At 43.4% G+C, this 14,599-nt stretch overlaps 1 protein-coding gene across 3 annotated transcripts in view; it reads left to right on the forward strand.

The window, feature by feature from the left end:
• rab11fip3 (RAB11 family interacting protein 3 (class II)) overlaps window positions 1-8,266 on the forward strand; it is a 46,106-nt gene extending 37,840 nt beyond the window's left edge. For all 3 annotated transcript variants that reach the window (XM_029629447.2, XM_029629448.2, XM_029629449.2), the window contains 5 exons: window positions 356-600; window positions 2,042-2,123; window positions 2,419-2,556; window positions 2,885-3,181; window positions 4,038-8,266. In XM_029629447.2, the coding sequence (XP_029485307.1) occupies window positions 356-600; window positions 2,042-2,123; window positions 2,419-2,556; window positions 2,885-3,181; window positions 4,038-4,151 (876 nt within the window). In that variant the 3' untranslated portion in view covers window positions 4,152-8,266. The remainder of the gene's footprint in view (window positions 1-355; window positions 601-2,041; window positions 2,124-2,418; window positions 2,557-2,884; window positions 3,182-4,037) is intronic.
• The last annotated feature ends 6,333 nt before the right edge of the window (window positions 8,267-14,599 follow it).

Genomic DNA, 14,599 nt, shown 5'->3' on the forward strand with positions numbered 1-14,599 from the left:
GATACACAGTATCATACACAGTATCATACACAGTATCATACACAGTGTTATACACAGTATCATACACAGTATCATACACAGTATCATACACAGTGTTATACTTGCATTGTTGGGTTTAGAGCTTGCAAGAAAGGCATTTCACTACCTGTGCATTTGACATTAAAACTTGAAACCACTGAACATAAAGTAAAAATATCATCCAGTTCTCAATAGCATCATTTAAATGCAACAAATCACCGGTCAATTCTACACAGTGTAGTGCCACTTGTAGCCCCCCCCCCATTGTGGGCTTAAAGAGATCGTAATAAACAAACAACACTGTTCTGTGCTAACCCTCACCCCGTCCTCCTCCCAGGTGCTCCTGCTGGAGCGTCGCGTGGCGGAGCTGGAGAAGGACTCGGAGGCTAGCGGGGAGCAGCACGCGCGCCTCCGCCAGGAGAACCTGCAGCTGGTGCACCGGGCCAACGCCCTGGAGGAGCAGCTCAAGGAGCAAGAGCTCCGCGCTGAGGACCACCTGCACCAGGAGACCCGTCGCCACAAGGACGCCCTCACCAAGCTGGAGCGGGAGAGGGGCCTGGAGCTGGAGAACCTGCAGGCTAGGTATGTGGGGGGTGGGTGTGTGGTGTGCGTGTCCATAAAGACGAGGAGAGAGGTTAGCAACCTGTGCGTAGCATCCTCAGCTCTGCCCAGGTGTGTGTGTCTGTCTGTGTGTGTGTGTGTGTGTGTGACTGTGTGACTGTGGCTGGGTGGCCAGCAGGTGTGCCTGGTACATAGGCCTTTAGAGGCTGTGATTGTCAACACTGCTCCAATGATTGCGTCGGTCAGTGACATTGTGGGGCTTCACTGACACCTACTGGTTTACAGCTGATTCAAATCATCCAAGCTTGATGATGAGTTGGTTATTTGAATCAGCTGTGTAGTGCCAGGGCAAAAACTGTGCACCCAGGAGGGGCCCCAGGACCACCCTCCCAAAGCCCTAGAACCCAAAGCTGTTTCTCAGTAGAGTAGACTTGTAGCAGGTAGCTGCCAAAATAAAGGAAACACTTGAGTAAATACACTGCCATTCTGAGTGATCACCTTCAACCTATGGTGAATCATGTCTATCCTGATGGGAGTGGTCTCTTCCAGGATGGCAATTCCCCCATCCACAGGCACCGAGTGGTCAGTGAATGGTTTGATGAGCAGGAAAACGATGTTAACCATATGCCATGTCCGTCTCAGTCACCAGATCTCAACCCAATTTAACACTTATGGGAGATTCTGGAGCAGCACCTGAGACAGCATTTTCCACCACCATCAACAAAAACCAAATTATATCATTTTCCTTGGAAGAATGGTGTTGCATCCCTCCAATAGAGTTCCATACACTTGTAGAATCTATGCCAAGGCTCAATGAAGCTCTTCTGGCGGCTCGTGGTGGCCCAACTCCTTAAGATACTTTATGTTGGTGTTTCCTTTATTTTGACAGTTACCTGTAGGTGTCACAGCAGGTCAGTTGTTGCCTGACTACCCAGACTCCTTGCTTTGGCCAAAGGCCACGCCCACGGACATTAGTTTCTTCTCCGCAATGAATCTGGATGTGAGTACTTCCCTGACCCTTCACCAAATGCGAACTTATTCGGGGCCGTCTGATTGGTCCAGAAACCGATGGGTTGGGCCAGAGCAAGAACACATAAAGCGGTGGTTTGAAAATGTGTCATTGGCTTTGATACTTGATTGGTTAGAGACGATCCAATCTCTGATGACTTTGTTTTGTACAACACCCCTCGTGCCCCTCGTCACCACACACGGCTTCAGTGATGGCAGTCTCAGACTAAAGCATGTCGCGAACGACAGAGCAGCGGAAGAATGGAGTGTGAGTCGTCAGGCTAGGTCAGTTGTACTGTATCTGCTCAGCTGTGAATGTGCCAGTGTGTGGAACAGAATGTTAATTTAATTTGTTGAATGATTTGAATAAATTTAATTGGTTTTGTCAAATGTGTTGTGTACCGCGACTCTAACATTGGTGAATGTCATTTAACTGCGCAGTTTTCTGCCCTAGGCTGCAGCAGCTGGATGAGGAGAACAGTGAGCTGAAATCCTGTGTGCCCTGTTACCGCGCCAACATCGAGAGACTAGAGGAGGTAAGACCACTGTCTTCTCTCCTCCTCCTCGTCTTTCTTCCCCTCTTCCTACTCCTCCCTTTCTTCTTCATTCACCTCCCTATCACCTCCAGTTTCATTCTCTTCCCCCATCTCCTTTCTGTTCCCTCCAATCCCTTGTCTATTTACCTCTCCTCTCATCCACCTCTTCTTTCCATCTACCTCAACCCCCATTTCCCAAGTTTCCTTGGGAAGTTTCCTTCTCTTCCCTCCCATACCTTGTCTGTGTATTTCTCCTATTATCTCTCATTCCTCCTCCTTCTCGTTCGCCCATCAGGAGAAGAGGAAGCTGGAAGACGAGGTGGAGGACGTGACGGAGCGGATGAACGAGGAGCTTGAAACCCGGAGGAAGACGACCGACAAGCTGACCCACGAGCGCCACCAGAACCAGAAGGAAAAGGAGCACACGCAGGAGGTGAGAGGTCACGAGGTGACAACAGTACATTGCAAACTGTACGTCTGTCTGACTCGGAAGGCACGTCAAATGTGGAGGGCTGTCCTGTCTGTTGTTTAGTTTTGGTCTGTCGATGAGTAGGGTTCGTTTTTGCTTTTCGTTATTTCTCTGCTGCTGGGTAGAACTTATGTAAAAAAATATATATATATATTTTTTTTTACGTTTTCTATTTTTCAACCTACCCCTCCAACGGTTGGTGACTAGTTGCTCTTGCAGAATAGACTATTGCTGTATCTCTCTCTAACAGCGGTCTTTCTCTCTCTCTCTCTCCTATCCCCCTCTCCACCAGCTGATTGAGGACCTGCGGAAGCAGTTGGAGCACCTGCAGTTGTACAAGCTGGAGGCAGAGGCTAGGAGAGGACGCTCTCCCAGTGCCGGGCTGCAGGAGTACCAGAGCCGCACCCGCGAGGCCGAGTTAGAGCAGGAGATCCGACGCCTCAAGCAGGACAACCGCAGTCTGAAGGAGCAGAACGATGAGCTGAACGGCCAGATCATCAACCTGAGCATCCAGGGAGCCAAGAACCTGGTGACGGCCTCCTTCTCCGAGTCGCTGGCTGCCGAGATCAACTCTGTGTCCCGGGGAGAGGTGAGTCACAATATAGATAGATACATGTAAACAGTAGATACACATAGATGTACATGCCATAGATATACAGAGAAGGCTAAGCATAGATACAAGGCCATAGATATGCAGAGAAGGACAAAAATGTACAGGCCATAAATATACAGTACCAGTCAAAAGTTTGTACACACAGCTGGCAGATGCAGTGCAGGTATAGCCTACATGATGAGATTATTATAGGCAAAAGGACAGAGCGAGATTATTTTAATTTGTCAAACGGCAGCCGAGCATCAATCATTACGTCACCAATAAGACCCTCGATATTTATTGGAAAGCAGCATCAAGCTCATCGCCGTGCACTTTCACCACCCTGTGAAGTTCATCATAACTTATTTCATCTGTAGCCTAATAAACTGCATGATTTCCCGCGTCGTAGTGGGAGGACCACACGTCATCGCGTGACTCCAAGTTTACTTCGATATTATGGTTATTATATCAATGTTTGTTCATAAAAGTGTTTCTACTGCCATTGGATAGAAACGTGGTTAGTGAGACTAACAATTAAGGCAGCCCCCGCCCCTCTCTGATTCAGAAGGTTGCGTTAAATGCGGAAGACACATTTCAGTTGAAGGCGTTCAGTTGTACAACTGACTAGGTATCCACTTTCCCCCTTTTAACCTTGATGATTAAAGGTGGAATAAAATACATTTCTTAAGACTCCTGGTGCCCAGATCTTTCACGGTTATTGCAGAACTCTGTATTGTATATCTTGTTGTGCCGTTTTACCATCTTGAATCATTGTTCAGTGCAAATGAAAAGGTCTCAATAAGTTACTATCCTTGTAAACATTAGGTCTTTTTTTTTGTTTTTTGTTTTGCAGTTGATGGAGGCCATCCGCAAGCAGGAGGACGTCAACTTCCGACTACAGGACTACATCGACCGCATCATCGTGGCCATCATGGAGTCCAACCCCTCCATGCTGGAAGTCAAGTAGAGGTGGCCGTCTTGGAGTAGGGCAGCCTGGCGGCCTCTCCGCCTCGCTGGACTGCCATACTAGGACAGACTGGCTAAACACTTAAAGACTGGCTACTGAGACTGACCACAGAGAGAGCAATACCTATTGAACTATACTAGGTGGGGGAAAAGTACTCCAATTATCATTAAAGAAGATGTATTTTTTTTGTCACTGTTGGTGGCTGTTGTCTATGAGAAAATAAGCTACATGGTTTAACGTCCCTGGGATTTGAGCTTTGCTTTGTGTGTGTGTCTGTTCCCCCTGTATACAGTAGGCTTTGGTTCTAATGACTTCCCTGCATTTGGGTGGAGGGACCTGAGTTTTCCTTGTGTGTCTGAGGTTGTGTGTGCAAATGTGCTTTCTCTGAGGAACTCTTGGAATACATGGAAGACCTGGTTAACGGGTCACTGTCCCCTTAAATATCTTCTTGGCAATGAAATCTTGTGAGCCCCAATGCTAGCATGATTCTAAAATGTATTGTCCTTGCACTACATATCAGCCGATACCATCTTTCACCATGAGCTCAGTAAATGAACTCCTGGGGTGTTTTGGGAGCGTTCTCCTGTATCGGACTGAACCGTGTTTAAACCACGTTTAAACCGTATGTAGCACTGGTCAGGGGACGAGGTCAGATGAAGTTGACCCTGGCTGCTCTCTTGAACACAGACTTGCGGTGGCACCTACTACATAAACCGTGTCACGTTTGCAGTGTAAGTCTTTATCCTGGTTTGACTTTTGACTTGGATTATATTCCCAGTGTGAGTTAACGCAACCCAGGTGAGGGACATTTCCTGGGGTAGAGGACAAGAAATGCCCTGAGGGTTAGTGTGTGTGTGTGTGAGAGTGCATGCATTTGTGTATGTGTGTGTTACGTTTTTTTTTGTGTTGCTTGCAATACTTTGTTTTGAAAAAAGGTTAAAAAGGTTTGGTGACTACAATGGTAGTAACACGAATGACATGTTCATTCTTGTGAGCCTCAATGTCTCCACAGTGAAGCTGAGTGGCTCATGGTTTGCTGTATCTCCGTTTTGTTTTTACAATGAAACAGAGTCCTAGGGGGTCAGGCGGGCTAAATACTCAAATACAAGAACACTTCTCCATCACATCAATTCCTTTTAACGTAAGCTCTGACTTTGAGGTAGTTAAAAACGGACAAATACTGACATAAATGTTGGTCATACTGACAGGAAATAATTGGATTGTTTAACTTGGACACTAAATCAAATGGAGAGAAAATGTTGCTGTGTTGTTTTTATTTGAGCTGAGTGCGCTGGGAAGTGTTGTTCTTTTATAGTGTGACTGACCCACCTGATCCTTAGTGGAGCCTTGCTGAGTGAAAGTGAAAGGGAGCCAGTTTATCCAGTGGGAAGGACATGTCTGGTCTGCTTGTAACCAAAAACATTTACTGGATAAGTGACTTACTTTCCGTGAAGATGTTCAGACAGAAAATGCTGAATAATTTGACTAATGAATAATGTCTTATTGAAGGAATAGAACCGGTTCATTTTCGGGGGGTTTAGACAAAAAAGTATTATTTGTATAAAAAAATATATTAAAAAAATGTAAAGTTTATTGTGAAGGGATGTAATCCTAATATGACGATATATTGTTTTAAAACAATATGAATGAATTAAGAATGCTGAATTGATTTGAAAACGGACCTTTTTTGAAGAGGTTACATGTCGTTACTCTCCCGCAGCTTTTTGATTTAAAGGAGCGGAACATGTTCAACACTTAGATGAAGCAATAATGTTTTGAAGAACAGTGGAGAACGAAGAAGAACAGACGTCGTGGACAAACGGACGTCAGCAAACCAACAAAACTCCCTTGTTTTACTGTATGAGCCTCAGTTGACTAAGCACCAATCTGAATTTCTGGGAACTTTTCGCCACATTTCTGGACGTAAGCAAGAGGAAATGAGAATGGCAGACTTTTAATACACGTCATCAGTGCTACCTATTCACTAATGCACTCCCTGAGACTGAGATACTGGACACATTGAAGGATATCACTGTTGCTGACTCTTACTTGCTGGAACTGCTGACAGCTTGTGGTTTGTCCCTGGGTGAAAGGGATGAACAGCAACGTATACTGTACCAACCATCGCAGCTATACTAAAAAAAAAACTACCGCAGCCACCTCCACCACCTATAAAACTCTTGCTACAGTATGTCACCACGCTTTTCTCCTCTTCAGCGCTCCATGGAAAATGGCCTTGGGTGTAAACGACTTGTACATGTCATTTTTTCCCCGAACCTTTAGATTCTAGGTATTTTTATAGTTGGGGGGGAGAATTGCATTTTTCATCATTTTCTTTTTGGTCTTCTGCTGAAAAATAATATGATCCTCCCCCAAGGGAGGGTCTTGTGTACGCCGCTCTCGCATGTAGCCCGTACACGTCAATTTCTCCCGTCTGTGAATCACATCCAGATATTTATTCTTCATTTCACTTCACAGTCCCTGCCCTGTTGTTTCTCTCTAATAGCAGTTGTTTTTGAGGGAAAAGTTTGTAAATAGTTTTGGAATCTATGGATTCTCAAGGGAAACTGGCATTCAGCGGATTTAATGGTTGAATGCTACTCGAAGGGGAAATTGTTGATTTGAGAAAAATAGTTGATTATTTTAGATTGAAATGTATATCTTGTACTCAAGGTAGCAGACAGTACATTTCAAAAGTGTTGCATTGAGCACCCATTGAATTGGCAACACTGGCGTGCTTCAGTCTCGTCTGACCAATTCAAAATGTCTGTTTATGGTGAGGTCTTTCCACTTCAACCCAACTGAGGTGTGATCCACTGTAATGCTGAGGTTGCAGACAGTGGCCTCATGAAGGGCATTGTCATTGTAGTCAACATCAGTGACACATGCCAACTCTGTTATCGCCCCAGCTGAGAACAGGCACTGCACAGAACTACTGATCACTATTGTATATCACTTTCTGAATCTTTAAAACCGATCATTAGGTTCACCGAACCATATCATGAGGAGGTCAGTGGAGTTGCACTGTGCCTGATGCCTCGGGACAGATAGTGAGGCCTCAGAAAGCCAGCCCACAGAGGGCTGAACTGTCTTGAGTGGTTCAAGTCATTCTGCCTTTGAGTGTAATAGGTTGCTTTCCCCAGCAGATATGAGGCTCAATCAAGAGGCTTCAGCCAATCATTTACTACTACAGTACCCAGCAGCCAGTGGTTCATTCCTAGGAGGAAACCATAAGACATATCTTCCCCTATCTTACATGGAGACAGCAGCAGGATTACCCTATTTTCTGTTTATTCCTTGTTTATTTTTCATTTCAGACTGTCTACTGTAGTTTAGACAGCTAGTTGTGAGACTTACACTAGCATGATTGCTAGCTGACTGATTAGACTAAGACCAGAGTCCTGTCCAGACATTACACTTGATTCAATGGGATTCTCTAATGCACTTTAAACACGTTCCAATTTCTTTTTAACCACGTCATTTTAAAACTGACCAAAGAACAGAAGTTTTACTTCTCACTGACCATTTTAACTATCGGCTCACACTCTCTTCCTTGCTGAAATTTGAAAACGTTATCATCAGAAGAGTAATTCATTATCATTGCTGAGTCCAACTCTGCCCTGAAAAACTGGCCTGCTAGTCTTAACACTGTGCCTCTCTCTCATAACTCTCCCTCTTACTAACCTGATGACGAGCCCTTGGAAAGCACTGACCGTATGTGACTGTCAGTTTGTTAAATTATACTTATAAAAACTTAAATGTGTATATAAAATGGTTTGTGATTTTTTTTTTTTTTTTGCTCTCACACTAGCTTCCAATGTCCAAAGAAAGTTTTGCTCGAGGCACAAACATCACTACTATAGTAGTGCATGGCTTGCCATTTAAAATGAATGGGAAGGGAAAAAGAGAACATTGTAGAAACAAGAATTGTACAACTGAAGTTTATTCTTATTCTGAAGGATAATGTATTTGTTTACTGCTCTATGTTTTTCTTTGAAGGTCCTCTGAATGATGTAACCCTTGTTGTTCTTGGGGAATTATAATTTCAAGTCATTGTAAAAAGGTAAGAGAAAACAATGAAGTAAGATTAGAAAATAAATCAAATAATAAAATGATATTTTGTTTGATCTCGTTATTTCGTGTGATATTTTGCTCATCACATTTCCATACAAGAGACTGCGTACATGAAGACATAGTGGTATCTTGTAACCATGATAAGAATGTGGTTTCCGTGGAGAGAGAATGCAGTGGACTTTGAACTTTCTTGACCAATAGTATTTGTGATGTAGACAATTATATTTCCTGGATTGCTGCTCATTGGAGGATTGTACCACTAATCTATTTTCTCACATTTTGCTGCAAGTCCAGTGATTAAGAAAATGATGTCCCTCTATATGACAAGGGAGAACTGAAATTGAAAGTTCCATAGTAAATTGTTCAGGCATTCTAAAATTTGCCCAGTGTTATCTACAGGTTATTTATAGCAGCCTAAACACTGAGTGTACAAAAATATTAAGAATACCTGCTCTTTCAATGACATAGACTGATCAGGTGAAGGCTATGGTCCCTTATTGATGTCACTTGTTAAATCCACTTCCATCAGTGTAGATGAAGGGGAGGGGACAGGTTAAAGAAGGATTTTTAAGTCTTGAGACAATTGAGACATGGATTGTGTATGTGTGCCATTCGCAGGATGAACAAAATATTTAAGTGCCTTTGAACAGGGTATGGTAGTATGTGCCAGGCTCACTGGTTTGTGTCAAGAACCGCAACGCTGCTGGGTTTTTCACGCTCCAAAATTTCCCATGTGTATCAAGAATGGTCCACCACCCACAGGACATCCAGCCAACTTGACACAATTGTGGGAAGCATTGGAGGCAACATGGGCCAGCATCCCTGTGGAACACTTTCGACACCTTGTAGAGGCCTTGTAGAGGCCCAGACAATTTGAGGCTGTTCTGAGGGCAAAGGGTGATTAATAGTAGCTTATACAGTGCATTTGAAAAGTATTCAGACCCCTTGACTTTTTCCACATTTTGTTACGTTACAGCCTTATTATAAAATTGATCACATTGTTTTTTCCCCTCATCAATCGTCACACAATATCCCATAATGACAAAGCAAAAACTGTTTTTTAGATATTTTTTGCAAATATATATAAAAGATAAAACTGGTATCACCTTTACATAAGTATTCAGACCCTTTGGCAGTGATTCTTCTTGGGTATGACGCTACAAGCTTGGCACACCTGTATTTGGGAAGTTTCTCCCATTCTTCTCTGCAGATCCTCTCAAGCTCTGTCAGGTTGGATGGGGAGTGTCGCTGCACAGCTATTTTTAGATCTCTCCAGAGATGTTAGATTGGGTTCAAGTCCGGCTCTGGTTGGGCCACTCAAGGACATTCAAGACTTGTCCCGAAGCCACTTGTCTTGGCTGTGTGCTTAGGTTGTTGAACTTTTTCCCCAGCCTGAGGTCCTGAGCACTCTGGAACAGGTTTTCATCAAGGATCTCACTGTACTTTGCTCCGTTCATTTTTCCCTTGATCCTGACTAGTCTCCCAGTCCCTGCCGCTGAAAAACATACCCACAGCATGATGTTGCCACCACCGTGCTTCACCATAGGGATGGTGCCAGGTGTCCTCCAGACGTGACGCTCGGCATTCAGGCCAAAGATTTCAATCTTGTTTCTCATAGTCTGATAGTCCTTTAGGTGCTTTTTAGCAAACTCCAATCGGGCTGTCATGTGCCTTTTACTGAGGAGTGGCTTCCATCTGGCAACTCTACCATAAAGGCCTGATTGGTGGAGTGCTAGATCGTTGTCCTTCTGGAATGTTGTCCCATCTCTACAGAGGAACTCTGGAGCTCTGTCAGAGTGACCATCGTGTTCTTGGTGACCTCCCTGACCAAGGCCCTTCTCCCCCGATTACTCAGTTTGGCTGGGCGGCCATCTCTAGGAAGAGTTTTGGTGATTCCAAACTTCTTCCATTTAAGAATGATGGAGGCCACTGTGTTCTTGAGGACCTTCAATGGTGCAGACATTTTTTGGTACCCTTCTCCCGAACTGTGCCTCGACACAATTCTGTCTCGGAGCTCTACGACAATTCCTTCGACCTCATGGCTTGGTTTTTGCTCTGACATTCACTGTCAACTGTGGGACCTGATATAGACAGGTGTGTGCCTTTACAAATCATATACAATCAATTTAATTTACCACAGGTGGACTCCAATCAAGTTGCAGAAACATCTCAAGGATGATCAATGGAAACAGGATGCACCTGAGCTTAATTTCGAGTCTCATAGCAAAGGGTCTGAATACTTATGTAAATAAGGTATTTCTGTTTATTATTTTTTATAAATGTGCTAAAATGTTGCTTTGTCATTATGGGGTATTGTGTGTAGACTGATGAGGAAGAACAACGTAACAAGATGTGGAAAAGGTAAGGGATCTGAATACTTTCCGAAAGCACTGTGTCTTAAGTTTTGAATATAAAACAACTTTGTCTAATACAATGGCTTGGCTTTAGCTCTCTCTTGTGTTGCCCATTCAATCCAGAGGAAGCCTTTCCTTCTTTATCACCCACTCCCCTGACCTATGGATACCCTCTCCATCCCAAGAACCAGAACCTCCCCAGCCAGGTCCCTGCCTTTTCCCACTATGGGGAGGCAGGTAGCCTAGTTGTTAGAGTGTTGGGCCAGTAACTGAAAGGTTGCTAGCTCGAATCCCCGGGCTGACAAGGTAAAAATCTGTCATTCTGCCCCTGAACACGGCCGTTAAACCCACTGTTTCTAGGCCGTCATTGTAATTAAGAATGGGTTCTTAACTGATTTGCCTAGTTAAATAAAGGTTACATTTAAAACTATCAGCCTTTTCAATACTGGCCCAATCCATCTCCAATCCATCACCCCCACCTGCAGGCTTTGCACATGTACTACCAGAGCCCACAACAAGGCTATGCCCCCTGGAAACAGCACAGTCTTAGCTTTACTGACTACACACCATCCTCTCATACTGAGCAACAGTAGGGCAATTTCTACAATTATACCCTGTCCCATGGAGATCACTACCGTACAGTATCAGGGGGCTTCATTCTCACCACCACCGATAAAGGTACCACAGACCACCACCTACAGTATGACGAGTGTGTGTTGGAACAGATGGGGCCTGTGTGTCCTCTGATGGAAGTCATGATGGTGGGAAGTATACCAGTATACCAGTGGTCCCTGTGGATGGTATAGGCTTGGGAAGTGTGCGGTTAGCAGTCCAACGGTTCATGGATATTAACCCCCCAAAAAATAATCAAATGGCTACCTGGATTATTTTCATTGTGTGCCCCCCCCAACCCCTCTTTTTACGCTGCTGCTACTCTCTGTTATCATATATGCATAGTCACTTTAACTATACATTAATGTCCATACTACCTCAATTGGGCTGACCAACCAATGCTCCCGCACATTGGATAACCAGGCTATCTCCATTGTGTCCCGCCACCCGCCAATCCCTCTTTTACCCTACTGCTACTCTCTGTTCATCATATATGCATGGTCACTTTAACCATATCTACATGTACATAATACCTCATTCAGCCTGACTAACTGGTGTCTGTATGTAGCCTCGCTACTTTTATAGCCTCGCTACTGTATATAGCCTGTCTTTATACTGTTGTTTTATTTCTTTACTTACCTATTGTTCACCTAACACCTTTTTTCACTATTGGTTAGAGCCTGTAAGTAAGCATTTCACTGTAAGGTCTACACCTGTTGTATTCAGTGCACGTGACAAATAAACTTATTGATTTGACATCATTGATATTTACAGAGAAAAGAGTCGGCCTGATAATTGAACCCTGTGGCACCCCCATAGAGACTGCCAGAGGTCCGGACAATAGGCCCTCCGATTTGACACACTGAACTATATCTGAGATATTAGTTGCACCAGGAGAGGCAGTCATTTGAGAAGCCAAGGCTATTGAGTCTGCCGATAAGAATGTTGTGATTGACAGTCGAAAGCCTTGGCCGGGTTGATGAAGACGACTGCACAGTACTGTCCTTTATCGATGTACTTTGGCATCATTGCAGAGTTCTGAGGAGGAGAAATACGGTTTGGCCACTTCACTTGATAACGCTGGTAGAGGATTGTACAATAAAAAATCATTCGTACAATATTGAGGTTTCTATATGACCAGTACAATATTATCATATAATTGTATATGTATTTTTATATCGTTCAAAGTAGCCTACCGCTGTACAAATAAAGATGTTGAATATTGCTTATGCTAAATGCACCTAGTATGTTTATTCGTGTTTTCAATTCAGGTTAATTCAGAATAAATTAAAAGTCTGAATAAAAACTCTGACTTGTTACCAACATGAATGCTATTTAAAAAATCCTCACCCTAAACGTCCCTTGCTTCATACACAGTACGTACTTTTATTCAGTAAGGATGTATTTTGTTAGCGCACTCATTGAGCGCAGGAGGCGATTTCTACCATCGTGAAAAATAGCTAGCTATTACTAGCTAGTTAGAATAATAAATAGTTACTTTTTCAAGCAATTTGAACCTTAGCTTGTTTTCAGCTGTAGTATTTGTTCATTTATGTTCATTCACTGCTTCAAACTATTTAAAATGTGTCATTTATCACCCACGGTGTGGAAATACAACCTGTCAGGCTGCCTAATGGTGGCTACTGGCTAGCTAGCTAAACATTCAGGTGAGTACCTATCAAGTGTCTATCACTAGTATCCCCACGTGGGACCTCTTCTGTTGATGTATGTGTGAATGTCAATAGCAATTGGTCCAATAATAGCTATTATGGGATTGGGCTGTCAGTAGTTACTTAAATAAAATCTCATTATGCTGTTACCAAATGTATGTGTACTGAACAAAAATATAAATGCAACAATTTCAACGATTTTACTGAGTTACAGTTCATATAAGGAAATCTGTCAATTGAAATAAATTCAGTAGGCCCTAATCTATGGATTTCACATGACTGGGTAGGTGCATAGTCATGGGTGGACCTGGGAGCCAGGCCCAGCCAATCAGAATGAGTTTTCCCCCACAAAAGGGCGTGATTACAGACAGAAATATTTATCAGTTTCATCAGCTGTCCTGATGGCTGGTCTCAGACGATCCCGCAGGTGAAGAAGCCGGATGTGGAGGTCCTGGGCTGGTATGCTTACACTTGGTCTGCAGTTGTGAGGCCGGTTGGACCTACTGCCAAATTCTCTGAAATTATGTTGGAGGCGGCTTATGGTAGATAAATTAACTCTGGTCGACATTGCTGCAGTCAGCTTGCCAATTGCACGCTCCCTCAAAACTTGAGACGTCTGTGGCATTGTGTTGTGTGAACAAACAAAACATTTTAGAGTGGCCTTTTATTGTCACAAGGTGCACCTGTGTAATGATCATGCTGTTTAATCCGTTTTTTGATATGCCACACTTGTCAGGTGGATGGATTATCTTGGCAAAGGAGAAATGCTCACTATCAAGGATTTAAACAAATTTGTGCACAAAATTTGAGAGAAATAAGCTTTTTGTGCATATGGAAAATTTTGGGGATCTTTAATTTCAGTTCATGAAACATGGGACCAACACTTTACATGTTGCGTTTATATTTTTGTTAGATATATTTAATATGTAGCTAGGTAACGAGCTAGCTAAGTTATTTGAAAGTAGTGATAGAAGTTAGAACACATGATCTATTATCTAACATAGATAATGTATGCATTGAAGCTCATCTTGTCCTGACCAGGTGCAGTTGAGGGATGCAGTCCCTAATCCCAGATGTTGTCCAACGCTCAGTGGGCCAATGTGTCTGAACTCTCAATACCTCCAAAGAAAAGGAGGTGACCAAAGCTCTACACACACTAACCAGTTACCTGGGAAGTGAGTCTCAGAGTACAATCCCCTCAGCTCAGCGAGCAGAGTTCAGTCGAGCCCACTACACCCAGGCCCTACAGTTTCTCATCATTGACATCAATGCTGATTAGTTCCAGCTTCTTTCCGCTGCCCAGCGCACAGAATTGTGTTAATGCTGATTAATGTTAACGTCGCAGTGAGGTGAGAAACATGTTGGGAGATGTTGATAGTGTATACTTGGTCCTACTAGCACTCTCGGATTCTTATTAGAGCCATGGACCTCAGCGCGGCCAATGTGTACAACAGTCCCAACGCTATGTCTTAAAGTTAATCCTCGCTTGCAAGACGGTTTTGGAAACATTTGGAACTTCATATCATCAAGAAAGAATTTTACAAATACAAAAGATACACTTCATACACTCTCAGTGGTATTAAAGTTCCAAAGGTTTGCTAAACCCTATTGAAAGCGATGATTGTTGACGTTTAAACAAAACGTCTGGGCTGTTTACACATTCCCCGTTACAGCGAGACAGGAAGGAAAATTGCATTACAATGCATTGACAGTCAATACAATGGGGCTATTGGATACT

This window comes from Oncorhynchus nerka, linkage group LG23, assembly GCF_034236695.1.
Source record: "Oncorhynchus nerka isolate Pitt River linkage group LG23, Oner_Uvic_2.0, whole genome shotgun sequence".
In the NCBI taxonomy this organism is placed as follows: domain Eukaryota; kingdom Metazoa; phylum Chordata; class Actinopteri; order Salmoniformes; family Salmonidae; genus Oncorhynchus; species Oncorhynchus nerka.